This window comes from Capra hircus, chromosome 2 (genome assembly GCF_001704415.2).
Source record: "Capra hircus breed San Clemente chromosome 2, ASM170441v1, whole genome shotgun sequence".
NCBI classification, from domain to species: domain Eukaryota; kingdom Metazoa; phylum Chordata; class Mammalia; order Artiodactyla; family Bovidae; genus Capra; species Capra hircus.
Window position 1 is genome coordinate 50676240 of NC_030809.1, and position 14904 is coordinate 50691143.

The 14904-nt window shown below is 38.7% G+C and overlaps 1 protein-coding gene across 1 annotated transcript in view; it reads right to left on the minus strand.

Annotated features, from left to right (window-relative positions):
• The window catches only part of CCDC150 (coiled-coil domain containing 150), a gene marked incomplete at its 5' end in the record, with an annotated part of 93055 nt that overhangs the window by 37123 nt on the left and 41028 nt on the right, over nt 1-14904 (minus strand). The window contains one exon of the mRNA XM_018066597.1: nt 7104-7217. Coding sequence (XP_017922086.1) covers nt 7104-7217 — 114 coding nt within the window. The remainder of the gene's footprint in view (nt 1-7103; nt 7218-14904) is intronic.

Below are 14904 nucleotides of genomic sequence, written 5' to 3' on the forward strand. Positions count from 1 at the left end.
TCTAATGAAGTATGAGTGCCTGAAGAGTCACAGAGTTTGTTTTGTTTCCTAACTCTATTTTTGTGACATAAATTATCCTTTTGTAGTTGCAATCTAAGCCAGATGTAGATGGTTTTACTAGTGGTTACAGATATGCAGTTTGAGGATTACAGTATCCATAGGGTTCCATATCCAATAGTTCAACCAACTGTGGATGGAAAATATTCAGGAAAAAAATAATTTCCAGCTAGTTCAAAAAGCAAAACTTGAATTTTCCACATATGGGCAACTAACAACTCCTTACAATAACATTACATTGTGCTAGGTATTATATGCAATCTAGAGATGATTTAAAGGATATGGAAGGATGTGTGTAGAATATATGCAAATATATCATTTTATATAAGAGACTCCAGTATCCACAGATTTTGGTATCTGCAGGGGTCCTGGAACTAATCCTCCATGGATACTGAGGGATAACTGTAGCTCTTTAAGAAAATGGTCACAACTACTTGGACAACTGGAGACACTTCAGTTACCATAGTTAAAAGGCAGTTAGGGAAAAAAAAACTGAAAAAGCAAAAGAAATGCTTGTTGGAAACATTGTTTGACAAAGTACTCAACACAATGTTACCTATAACAAATATTACTGAAACCTCTATATTTCATGAAATCACATATTTAAGCATTAAAACAACCTTTAATAATGACAGTTATTTTTTTCCTATGCCTTTTTGCTCACCTTTTCAGAAGAAATAAGTATAAAATAGATTCTCTTGATTAAATTTTGGACCTTACTGGTATACTTGAGGAACACTACTAGTGATTGGAAGATGGAAATTTTCACCTTCCACAATCAGTTTCACTATTGTATCTTAATAACAGAAAATACTGATATTTGCCATTAAGCCAAAATCACCTTTATAAGTTCACGGTAGGGATAATACACACAAAAGCAAATGTGACTAAGAACACAACTTCTTAATCACAGAGGCCGACTAGCTGCACTATGGATCATTTGCAGTTAATTTTGAGTTCAAAGTCTTATTGATGTTGGTAAATATCCTATGCTGACAAAATCATTATTTCGGGCTTATATTTGCTTAATCTGTGAATAACAGAACAAGGCTCCTTTTTAGCATTTAAAGCCAAAGAATTTATATTCAACTTAAGGCAAATTTTAAAGATAAAAACATATATGTTGGGATATTAATTTACACAAGAGATGCTCCTCACTGTCTTCAACACAGCCAATCTGTGGTGCACTTTATTTCATCTTAAATATTGTGAATATTTTCCAAATAAAAGTAAAAAAAATTCCAAACTAGATTACTATATAACATGTAACCCATTTTTTCCTGTTCAAATATTTTCATGACAGCATACAAGAGATCACATTAGTCTGAAGCATTGTCTTCTTGGTAGTTGCCTTGACTAGAAGAATTAAGCCATTTTAGACATTCTAGACTTAAGAAAAAGAGATGGAGAAGTTATAGTGACTAGTTCTGCTATGAAATCATGCACACCTGATATAAACGTGTGCACCCAACATTAGGGGTCAGTGGGCTGCTAACTAGCACGGCCACCCAGGCATTTGCCACATCAGATATTCATTTCATACTTGCTTATACAGATTCACACTTTCAGTTTTCTAAAGGTTCACTTGTAATCGCTGTGTGTTGCTCCCACCAAGGCAATATTTTTTTAAAGTATTAAGACCAATTAAGTATTGGTTTCAAAGTAACCTAACAGAAATGTAGACTGCTAGCAATAAACAGGAGGCCAGTAATGATATATTATCATAACATTAATTTTTTTGTCTGTGGAAGACATACAGTCCTCCTTTAACACAACATTTTAGAAACTATGATGTAAAAAATGTAAAATCATCCCACAAATGAACATTTGGGGCTATGTTTTGATCAAGTCTTCAGCAGAAAATATATTACAAGGATGGCTGATAACACTACAAAAACAAAGCTACACCATATAACTAATGAAATAAAAGCTTAACTATTAAAAATTTCAAATTCAGTTCCAAGTTCTATAAATCAAGGTGCCCAAAGCATTGCAAAGTATACATAAAGCTTATAAAAAATAAAGAGCTAGATTTAACCAAAAATATGCTATTACACATAAGAATACTCAAAAATACTCTGTGTTCTTGGAATGCTGAAGACTTTTATTTTTTTAAAAGAACTTGGAGAGTCTGGGTTTCTTATACAAATTTTTTAAATAATGGCAATATTTTTCTCAATAAAATTTCATTTTTTAGGTAGGCAAAGGCATAAATAATTCTTTAATTTTTTAAGTAAACTTTGGAAATAATGTCCTCCTTTTTTGCTAACTTAAGGTAAATGTTAAGGTAGTAATTTAAATTATCATTTAAACAGGCCCTATACTTAAGAAAATTGATGGGACACCAGAATTAGAAAGAGATCATTTAAATGAGTGAATATCTCAGATTCTGAGTTGTGGAATGCTGAACTCAAACTATCCTTTGTTTAAATACTCTTAGCAATATACAAGGAACCAGAATGAATTGCTAACATTCATTAGATCACAGAAAAAGCAAGAGAATTCCAGAAAAACATCTACTTCTACTTCATTGACTACGCTAAAACCTTTAATTGTGTGGATCACAAAAAACTGTGGGAAATTCTTAAAGAGATGAGAATAGCAGACCACCTCACCTGCCTCCTAAGAAACCTACATGCAGGTCAAGAAGTAACAGTTAGAACTGGACATGAACAATGGACTGGTTCAAAATTGGGAAAGGAATATGTTAAGGCTGCATGTTGTCACCCTGCTTATTTAACTTACATGCAGAGTACATCATGCTAAATGCCAGGCTGGATGAAGCACAAGCTGGAATCAAGACTGCCGGGAGAAATATCAATAACCTCAGATATGCAGATACCACCACCCTTATGGCAGAAAGCAAAGAGGAACTAAAGAGCCGCTTAATGACAGTGAAAGAGGAGAGTAAACAAGTTAGCTTAAAACTCAACATTCAGAAAACTAAGATCACGGCATCTGGTCCCCTCACTTCATGGCAAATAGATGGGGAAACAATGAAAACAGTGACAGACTTTATCTTCTTGAGCTCCAAAATCACTGCAGATGGTGACTACAGCCATGAAATTAAAAGACACTTGCTCCTTGGAAGAAAAGCTGTGACCAACCTAGACACCATATTAGAAAGAAGAGAAATCACTTGGCCGACAAAGGTCTGTATAGTTAAAGCTATGGTTTTTCCAATAGTCATGTACGGATGTGAGAGCTGGACAATAAAAAAAGGCTGAATGCCAAAGAAGTGATGCCTTTGAACTGTGGTGTTGGAGAAGACTCTTGAGAGTCCCTTGGACTGCAAAGAGATCCAACCAGTCAATTCTAAAGGAAATCAACCCTGAATGCTCATTGGAAGGACTGATCCTGAAGCCAAAGCTCCAATAATTTGGCCACCTGATGTGAAGACCTGACTCATTGGAAAAGACCCTGATACTGGGAAAGACTGAGGGCAGGAGGGGAAGGGCGTGACAGAGGATGGGATAGTTGGATGGCATCAACAACTCAGTGGATATGAGGTTGAGCAAACTCTTGCGAGACAGTGAAGGACAGGGAAGCCTGGTGTGCTGCAGTTCATGGGGTCACAAACAGACATGACTTAGTGACTGAACAACAACAACAAAGCTATTTTATAAGCAGACGGGTAAGTAAGAATTTTATGCTATTAACAACCAGTATGACATGGGCCCATGCAGATGGAACTGATTCTGTCACCCTCACAAGTGTATACTGACTAAATGTCATCCGAGTTTTAAGAACTAATATATTTAATACATTGTTTAATTTCAAGTCATTAAAATCCTAGTTGTATATGGAAATAATTCTATTTCCTTCTGGTGCTACCATCTGAAAATGTATGTTTAAAACACCAACAAAAAGTGGAGAAACTAGTCACTTAATTTGAACCCAGAAAGAGTAAACTTGCCACATTTGGATCTTTTCTCACTGTGGTTCCCTTCATGATGGCCTGTGGTAATGGACTTAAATTACCCCATCATTCACTGACTCGTGGTTGTCAAAGGGGAGTAGGGAGAGTGTGAGGGATGGAGTGGGAGTTTGGGGTTAGCTGATACACACTATTATATATAAGATGGATAAACAACAAGGTCCTACTATATAGCACAGGGAACTATATTCAATATTCTGTCATAAACTGTAATTTGGAAAAGAATATGAAAAAGAATACATATATGTAAAACCGAATCACTTTACTGTATGGCAGAAATTAACATTATAAATCAACTATACTTCAATAAAAATTTTTTAAAATTACACTATCACTAAAGGCTGAAATGGCAAACAAAAACCTAACATAAGCAAGTGTGAGAAAAGAAAACGAGCGTGATATTTATACAAGGATACTGTATGTTGGCCCTGTGACTGGCACTTTACTCACAATATCACATTTGAGTCTCACAGCCTGGCATGATACACATGACCCTCTTTGTTATTCTACCCAACCAAGGTTACTTAAACACCTATATATGTATGGGCACTATGCTAGGCAAGGGAATATAGAAATAAGTAACTATTCTTACATTATAACAGCATGAAAGCAGAGGCATGAAACAGGTCAATTTCTAATTTATGAAGTAACAGTAACTATTTTAATGAGTATGCACAGTAGGCTGTGGGAACCCTCAGGGGAGTTCCACAGGGAAGATCCCCTTGGTACTGAGGGCCACAGAGGTTAAGAATCTGTCCAGGTCACACAGTAAATGAAGCCATGGGTTAAAACTGAATCTGAGTTTCAATCTATGGTGTGGCATATAAGACACAAACTCATATGCACATCTCTAAAAATAAGAGGTTATGCTGCTACTGCTAAGTCGCTTCAGTCGTGTCCAACTCTGTACGACCCCAGAGACGGCAGCCCACTAGGCTCCCCCATCCCTGGGATTCTCCAGGCAAGAACACTGGAGTGGGTTGCCATTTACTTCTCCAATGCATGAAAGTGAAAAGTGAAAGTGAAGTCGCTCAGTAGTGTCCGACTCCTAGCGACCCCGTGGACTGCAGCCTACCAGGTTCCTCCGTCCACGGGATTTGCCAGGCAAGAGTACTGGAGTGGGTTGCTATTGCCTTCTCCAAGAGGTTATGCTAGAGGGTAGTTTTTATTGAGGATTAAGCGTAAATTTTTAAAAAACAAAAATATACTGCCAGCAATGAATGGCAATAGGTTTAATGATATTGCTCAGATTAAAAAATTAAAAGTTGTAAAATCTCTACCTCTTTCCTCAAGACTCATTACAGCCAACTGCAACAAGGCCTGGTTAGAGAAGATTTTATGCAGAGACATGTAAGCTGGAATTGAGGTATGGGTAATTACTGTGAGACCTTAATCAAGAGGTATGGTAAGCAGGCAAGAATCAACATTGACCAAGTTACCTGCAAGATTTGTCAAAGTTACTCAAAGGATAAGGCCACAGGTCTGCTCACTGGCAGTACAGGCATGAAAGAACCATGCACACTGAGAGACACAAACCTGGTGGGTAGATAAGCCCAGCTGAGGTCTGGCCAACTAGCAAAGGACAAGGATGAATCTTTAATTTTGAGGGAGGGAGGGCTGGCCTGAGATAGTACCAGGATTTAGAGCTACAACACCCTGCTGCTCTGAAAGGAACTTAACAGGCTTTTTCCAGGGACAGTTGAGATACTAAGAATTCAATAAATGTGAGCAGTGTGCTACATGCTGTACATGTATTAACTTAATCTCAACAACCTCCTAATAATAATATTATCCCCATTTTGACAGATTAAGAAACTCAGGTTCAGAAACATTAAGGATCACACCCAAGGTCACAGCCAAAATTGAAACACAAATAGTCTGGCTCCAGGGGCATGAAAACTAACAGGATTTAGATTTAGTTTTTGTAATTTTTCATAGTTGAAGTAATGAGCAGCTTATGACAGAGCTTGAAAGAATTTAGCTCAGATTAAGACAGACTTCACATCTTCTTTGGAATTCTGAAAGCTGAATTTCAAACTATAGAAGAAATAGGTAATTCTTTGGACTGCAAGGAGATCCAACTAATCCATCCTAAAGGAGACCAGTCCTGGGTGTTCACTGGAAGGACTGATGCTGAGGCTGAAACTCCAATACTTTGGCCACCTCATGTGAAGAGTTGACTCATTGGAAAAGACCCTGATGCTGAGATGGACTGGGGGCAGGAGGAGAAGGGGACAACAGAGGATGAGATGGCTGGATGGCATCACCGACTCGATGCACATGAGTTTGAGTGAACTCCGGGAGTTGGTGATGGACAGGGAGGCCCAGCGTGCTGTGATTCATGGGGTCACAAAGAGTCGGACACGACTGAGTGACTGAACTGAAGTATTCAAAATCACACAGAAAACTTACTAGCTGTTTAACAGAACAATCTCTTTAAGTCTCCTTCACCTGGAGATGTTGTAAGACTTAAATGTTTATTTGTAATGACTTCCCTGGTCGCTCAGATGGTAAAGGTTCTGCCTGCAATGTGAAAGACCTGGGTTCATCCCTGGGTAGGGAAGATCCCCTGGAGAACGAAGTGGCAACCCACTCGAGTATTCTTGCCTGGAGAGTCCAAAGGATGGAGGAACCTGGCAGGCTACAGTCCATGGGGTCACAAAGAGTCAAACACAACTGAGCGGCTTCACTTTCACTTTCTTTTTCATTTATTTGTAAGGCAAAGACCTTGTCAAACAGCTTTAAGAAATCTAACTTACTACTGATTTCCCAACAGATAGAACTGTCAGGGGAAAAAAATTACAAGTTTCTTTCTCACAATTTATGGAAAAGAAAGTATTTTAAAATGTTAGAAATACTGGTACTTTTCATCATTACAGATCATCTGTGTAGGCAGATGTTTAACAGCTGCTTTCAATTCTCGTTCTCTTAAATCTTCTATTGCCTGAATACTGTAGGGCTCTCTGACATACTTGGCCTGCTTAGTTATTCAGGACTTGTGATAATTATCAAAATACAAACAAATGAAGAAACCCATCTCCTAATTTCTGATTTGTAAAAAACTCGTTAGTCATTAATTCCTACTTTAGACTGACCTTTTTATACCCACCCAATGGTAGTCAGAAGATGCTTGCTCAAGTTCCAGGGAAGCAATCTTATCTGTCAGTTGTTTATTCTTTTCCTCTAGAGTCTGCACGTTGCGGGTTAATGCATTTATGTCTACCTTTGAAAAACAAAGGGAGGAAAGAAATCTATGCAGATCCAAAAACACTGTCTTGTTTTTAAAATGACATTTTTAACCATAAAATAAATGGTATCTTATGAACAAGTTCCCCTGCTTTTCTAGTTGTCTTTAGCAGGTGGGTTACTGCATAGCGTGCATTTACCAGAAGTCCTTCCGTTGCTTGGTACTTATATAAATATTAACTCAAGTATATAAATACAGATGTAAAAATAAATCCTCCAAAAAAATATTAGCAAAATGAATCCAGCAATACATAAAAGGATAACAAATCAAGACTAAGTGAAGTTTATCCTGGTAACACAAAGCACGTTCAACACTGAAAATTGATTAGTATAATCCACACCAATAGACTGTAGAAGGAAAATCATATAACCATCTTAACAGATAAAAGAAAAGCATTTCACAAAATTTGTATGAATTTATGATAAAACCTAGTAACCCAGAAACAAAAGGGAATCAACTCTACCTGATAAAGTATATCTATAAAAAACCTACAACTAATACCAATATTGGTGGAAGACTGAATGTTTTCCGCTAAGACTAGGAAAAAGGCAAGGACATTTGCTCTTGCCATTTCTATTCAACATCAAACAGGAGGGCTTAGTTGGTACAATTAGGTAAGAAAAAGTAATATAAGGCATAGAAACTGGGGAGAAATAAAACTGTCTCTACTTACAATAGACATGATTTTCTATATTCCAAAAAAATCTACAAAAAAGGTACCTGAATAAGAGTTTTAGTAAGGTTGAAGGTCACAAGGTCAAATTAATTGCATTTCTATATATTAGAAAAGAAATTAGAAAATTTCTATTTCTTAAAAGTTCCATTTATAACATCAAAATCCATGAAATTTTTAGGTAAAAATCTAAAAAAAAAAAATCCAATATTTCACATGCTGAAAATTACAGAATACTGACAGAATACAGAATTGAAATCTTAGCAATATTGAATCTTCTCATACAGGAACACAATATATCTCTCCATTTTATTTAGGTTTTTGACTTAGAATACTGACAAGATAAGTCAAAAACCTAAATAAAATGGAGAGATATATTGCATTGCTGTATGAGAAGATTCAATATTCCTAAGATTTCAGTTCTCTCTATATCAATTTAAATTGTGTGGGGTAATTTACCAGTGTCCATTTCTTTCATGGGGTCTGGACTGTGAGGCTATAAAAATTACCCTACAAGAAATATTAAGGGGTGCTCTTCAAGATGAAATAAAAGTGCATTAGATGATAACTGAAATCTACACAAAGAAATAAAGGGTATCAGCAAATGTAGCAATATATAGGTATAACGTACAGCTATTTTTTGCTTGTAACTCTGTTACCTATAAATCAAAAATACACAGTAAAAGAAAGATTAAGGGAATTAAAACAGTTAACAAAAAATATCTACTTAATACAAAGGAAGACAGTAATGGAGAAACAGAGGAACAATAAAGCATCAGTTCAGTTCAGTCGCTCAGTAGCGTCTGACTCTTTGCGACCCCATGAATCGCAGCATGCCAGGCCTCCCTGTCCATCACCAACTCCCAGAGTTCACTCAGACTCACGTCCATCGAGTCAGTGATGCCATCCAGCCATCTCATCCTCTGTCGTCCCCTTCTCCTCCTGCCCCCAATCCCTCCCAGCATCACAGTCTTTTCCAGTGAGTCAACTCTTCTCATGAGGTGGCCAAAGTACTGGAGTTTCAGCTTTAGCATCATTCCTTTCAAAGAAATCCCAGGGCTGATCTCCTTCAGAATGGACTGGTTGGATCTCCTTGCAGTCCAAGGGACTCTCAAGAGTCTTCTCCAACACCACAGTTCAAACGCATCAATTCTTTGGCACTCAGCTTTCTTTAGAGTCCATCTCTCACATCTATACATGACCACAGGAAAAACCATAGCCTTGATTAGACAGACCTTTGTTGGCAAAGTAATGTCTCTGCTTTTTAATATGCTGTCTAGGTTGGTCATAGCTTTTCTTCCAAGGAGCAAGTGTCTTTTAATTTCATGGCTGCAGTCACCATCTGTAGTGACTTTGGAGCCCTCCAAAATGAACTCTCTGTTTCCATTGTTTCCTCATCTATTTTGGAATGAAGTGATGGGACCAGATGCCATGATCTTCGTGTTCTGAAGGTTGAACTTTAAGCCAACTTTTTCACTTTCCTCTTTCACTTTCATCAAAAGGCTCTTTAGTTCTTCTTTGCTTTCTGCCATAAGGGTGGTGTCATCTGCGTATCTGAGGTTATTGATATTTCTACTGGAAATCTTGATTCCAGCTTGTGCTTCATCTAGCCTAGCATTTTGCATGATGCACTCTGCATGTAAGTTATACAATATACAACCTTGACATACTCCTTTCCCAGTTTGGAAACAGTCTGTTGTTCCATGCCCAGTACTAACTGTTGCTTCTTGACCTTCACAAAGATTTCTCAGGAGGCAGATCAGGTGGTCTGGTATTCTCATCTCTTGAAGAATTTTCCACAGTTTGTTGTGATCCACACAGTCAAAGGCATTGTCATAGTTAGTGAAGCAGAAGTAGATGTTTTTCTGGAACTCTCTTGCTTTTTTGATGATCCAGTGGATGTTGGCAATCTGATCTCTGGTGCCTCTGCCTTTTCTAAATCCAGCTTGAACATCTGGAAGTTCACGGTTCACGTACTGTTAAACCCAGGCTTGGAGAATTTGGGGCATTACTTTGCTAGTGTGTGAGATGAGTGCAACTGTGTGGTAGTTTGAACATTCTTTGGGATTCATCATGGGGATTGGAATACAAAAGAAGTCAAGATATACCTGGAGTAACAGGCAAGTTTGGCCTTGGAGTACAAAAGGAAGCAGGGCAAAAGCTAACAGTACTCTGCCAAGAGAATGCACTGGCCATAGCAAGCACCCTTTTTCAGCAACACAAGAGACCACTTTACACATGGACATCATCAAATAGTCAATACCAAAATCAGATTGATTACATTCTTTGTAGCCAAAGATGGAGTTGAAGTTGTATACAGTGTGCAAAAAAAAAGACCTGGAGCTGACTATGGCTCTGATGATCAGCTCCTCATTGCAAAATTCAGGCTTAAACTAAAGAAAGCAGGGAAAACCACTAGACCAGCCAAGAATGACTTAAATCTCTTATGAATATACAGTAGAGGTGATGAATACATTCAAAGGATTAGATCTAGTAAACAGAGCATCTGAAGAACTATGGAAAGAGGTCTGAAATATTGTACATAAGGCAGAAAACAAAACCATCCCAAAGGAAAAAAAAAATGCTAAAAGGCAAAGTGGTTGTCTGAGGAGGATTTGGCATAATGCAGCATGTGGCATAAGCCCTCTTGGAGGAGGTCGCCATTAGCTCCAACACAGAACTGCTGAGCAGATGACCCACAAAATGCAGAACAATTATACCAAGGAAATTCTTGCACTGTTAAGAAAGTTCTAGGACCCACAACAGATTTCCGAATCTGGGGATCAGGCAAAGGTACTGAGAACCCCCAGGAAATTTGACTTTGGTGTCCAGTGGGAGACTGAACCAGACTTGCCTGTGAGGGTCCAGGAGTCTCTGGTGGAGGCACTGGTCCAGTTTTGCCTCAGGGCAAATAACAGGGAGGGAACACAGCCTCCTCCATCAACAGAAAATTGGATTAAAGATTTACTGAGCATAATCCCACTCATCAGAACAAGACCCACTTTTCCCCACAGTCAGTCTCTCCCATCAAGAAGCTTCCATAAGCCTCTTACCCTTATTCATCGGAGGGCAGATAGAATGAAAACCACAATCACAAAAAACGAAACTTAAATTGAAGAAAGTGGGGAAAACCACTAGACCATTCAGGTATGACCTAAATCAAATCTCTTATGATTATACAGTGGAAGTGAGAAATAGATTTAAGGGACTAGATCTGATAGACAGAGTGCCTGATGAACTATGGACGGAGGTTTGTGACATTATACAGTAGAGAGGGAGCAAGACCATCCCCAAGAAAAAGAAATGCAAAAAAGCTAACTGGCTGTCTAAGGAGGCCATACAAAAAGCTGAGAAAAGAAGAGAAGTGAGAAGCAAAGGAGTAAAGAAAAGATATACCATTTGAATGCAGAGTTCCAAAGAATAGCAAGGAGAGATAAGAAAGTCTTCCTCAGTGATCAGTACAGAGAAATAGAATAATAAAAAAGGAAAGACTAGAGATCTCTTCAAGAAAATTAGAGATACCAAGGGACCATATCATGCAAACACGGGCACAATTAAGGACAGAAATCATATGCACCTAACAGAAGCAGAAGATGTTAAGAAGAGATGGCAAGAATACACAGAAGAACTATATAAAAAAGATCTTCATGACCCAGATAATCACGATGGTGTGATCACTCACCTAGAGTCAGACATTCTGGAATGCAAAGTCAAGTGGGTCTTAGGAAGCATCACTATAAACAAAGCTAGTGGACGTGATGGAATTCCAGTTGAGCTATTTCAAATCCTGAAAGATGATGCTGTGAAAGTGCTGCACTCAATATGCCAGCAACTCTGGAAAACTCAGAAGTGGCCATGGGACTGGAAAAGGTCAGTTTTCATTCCAATCCCAAAGAAAGGCAATGCCAAAGAATGCTCAAACTACCACACAATTGCACTCATCTCAGAAGCTAGCAAAGTAATGCTCAAAATTCTCCAAATCAGGCTTCAGCAATACATGGACTGTGAATTTCCAAATGTTCAAGCTGATTTTAGAAAAGGCAGAGGAACCAGAGATCAAATTGTCAACATTCGTTGGATCATTGAAAAAGGAAGGGTTCCAGAAAAACATCTGTGTCTGCTTTATTGACTATACCAAAGCCTTTGACTGTGTGGATTACAACAAACTGGAAAATTCTTCAAGAGATGGGAGTATATCAAACCACGTGACCTGCCTCTTGAGAAACCTGTATGCAGGTCAGGAAGCAACAGTTAGAACTGGACATGGAACAACAGACTGGTTCCAAATAGGAAAAGGAGGACGTCAAGGCTGTATATTGTCACCCTGCTTCTTTAACTTATATGCAGAGTACATCATGAGAATCGCTGGGCTGGATGAAGCACAGCTGGAATCAACATTGCCGGGAGAAATATCAATAACCTCAGATATGCAGATGACATCACCCTTACGGCAGAAAGTGAAGAAGAACTAAAGAGCCTCTTGATGAAATTGAAAAAGGAGAGTGAAAATGTTGGCTTATAGCACAACATTCAGAAAACTAAGATCATGGCATGCAGTCTCATCACTTCATGGGAAATAGATGGGGAAACAATGAAAACAGTGACAGACTTTATTTTTCTGGGCTCCAAAATCACTGCAGATGGTGACTGCAGCCAGGAAATTAAAAGATGCTTACTCCTTGAAAGGAAAGTTATGACCAACCTACACAGCATATTAAAAAGCAGAGACATTACTTTGCCAACAAGGTCCTTCTAGTCAAGGCTATGATTTTTCCAGTAGTCATGTATGGATGTGAGAAAAGCTGAGCACCGAAGAATTGATACTTTTGAACTGTGGTGTTGGAGAAGACTCTTGAGAGTCCCTTGGACTGCAAGGAGATCCAACCAGTCCATCATAAAGGAGATCAGTCCTGGGTGTTCATTGGAAGGACTGATGCTGAAGCTGAAACTCCAATAGTTTGGCCACCTGATAGAAAGAGCTGACTCTTGAAAAGACCCTGATGCTGGGAAAGATCGAGGGCAGGTGGAGAAGGGGACAACAGAGGATGAGATGGTTGGATGGCATCACCGACTCAATGGACATGAGTTTGAGTAGACTCCAGGAGTTGGTGATGGACAGGGAGGCCTGGTGTGCTGCAGTCCATAGGGTTGCTAAGAGTCGGACATAACCGAGCAACCAAACTGAACTGAACCAAACTGATCATATGGACTACAGCCTTCTTTAATTCAGTGAAACTATGAGCCATACCGTGGAGGGCCACCCAAGATGGACAGGTCATGCTGGAGAGTTCTGACAAAATGTGGTCCACTAGAGAAGGGAATGGCAAACTACTTCAATATTCTTGCCTTGAGAACCCCATGAACAGTATGAAAAGGCAAAAAGATAGGACACTGCAAGATGAACTCCCCAGGTTGGTAGGTGCCCAATATGCTACTGGAGAACAGTAGAGAAATAGCTCCAGAAAGAATGAAAAGAAGAAGACAAAGCAAAAAGAACGCCCAGCTGTGGATGTGATGAGTGATGGAAGTAAAGTCTGATGCTGTGAAGAACAGTATTGCATAAGAACCTGGAATGTTAGATCCACGAATCAAGTTAAAGTAGAAGTGGTCAAACAGGAGATGGCAAGAGTGAGCATCAACATTTTAGGAATCAGTGAACTAAAATGGACCCGAATGGCGAATTTAATTCAATGATCATTATATCTACTACTGTGGGCAAGAATTTCTTAGAAGAAATGGAGTAGCTCTCATAGTCAACAAGAGTCCAAAATGCAGTACTTGGGTGCAATCTCAAAAATGACAGAACAATCTCTGTGCATTTCTAAGGAACGCCATTCAATATCACAGTAATCCCAGGTGATACCCTAAGCACTAATGCGGAGAAGTTGAAGTTGAATGGTTCTATGAAGACCTACAACACCTTCTAGAACTAACACCAAAAAAAGATGTTATTTTCATCACAGGGGACTAGAATGCAAAAATAGGAAGCCAAGAGATATCTGGAGTAACAGGCAAATTTGGCCTTGGAGTACAGAATGAAGGAGGGCAAAGGCTAATAGAGTTTTGCCATGAGAACAGACTGGTATAGAAAAGACCCTCTTCCAACAACACAAGAGAAGACTCTACACATGGACATCACCAGATGGTAAATACTGAAATCAGATTTATTATATTATTTGCAGCCAAAGATGGAAAAGTTCTATGCAGTCAGCAAAAACAAGACCAGGAGCTGACTGTGACTCTGATCATGAACTCCTTATTGCCAAATTCAGACTTAAATTGAAGAAAGTAGGGAGAACCACTAGACCATTCAGGTATGATCTAAATCAAATCCCTTATGATTATACAGTGGAAGTGACAAACAGATTTAAGGTATTAGATCTGACAGGCAGAGTACTTGAGGAATTATGGAGAGAGGTTTGTGATATTGTACAGAAAGCAGTGATCAAGACCAACCCGAAGAAAAAGAAAGGCAAAAAGGCAAAATGGTTGTCTGAGGAGACCTTACAAATAGCTGAGCAAAGAAGTCAAAGGCAAAGGAGAAAAGGGATGATTTGGGAGAATGACATTCTAACATGTATACTATCATGTAAGAATTGAATCGCCAGTCTATGTCTGATGCAGGATACAGCATGCTTGGAGCTGGTGCATGGGGATGACCCAGAGAGATGTTATGGGGAGGGAGGTGGGAGGGGGGTTCATGTTTGGGAACACATGTAAGAATTAAAGATTTTAAAATTTAAAAAAAAAAAAAAAAAGAAAGATATACCCATCTGAATGCAGAGTTCCAAAGAATAGCAAAGAGAAATAAGAAAGCCTTTCTTAGTGATCAATACAAAGAAATAGAGGAAAACAACAGAATGGCAAAGACTACAGATCTCTTCAAGAAAATCAGAGATACCAAGGGAACATTTCATGCAAAGATGGGCACAATAAAGGACAGAAATAGTATGGACCTAACGAAAGCAGAAGATATTAAGAAGAAGTGGC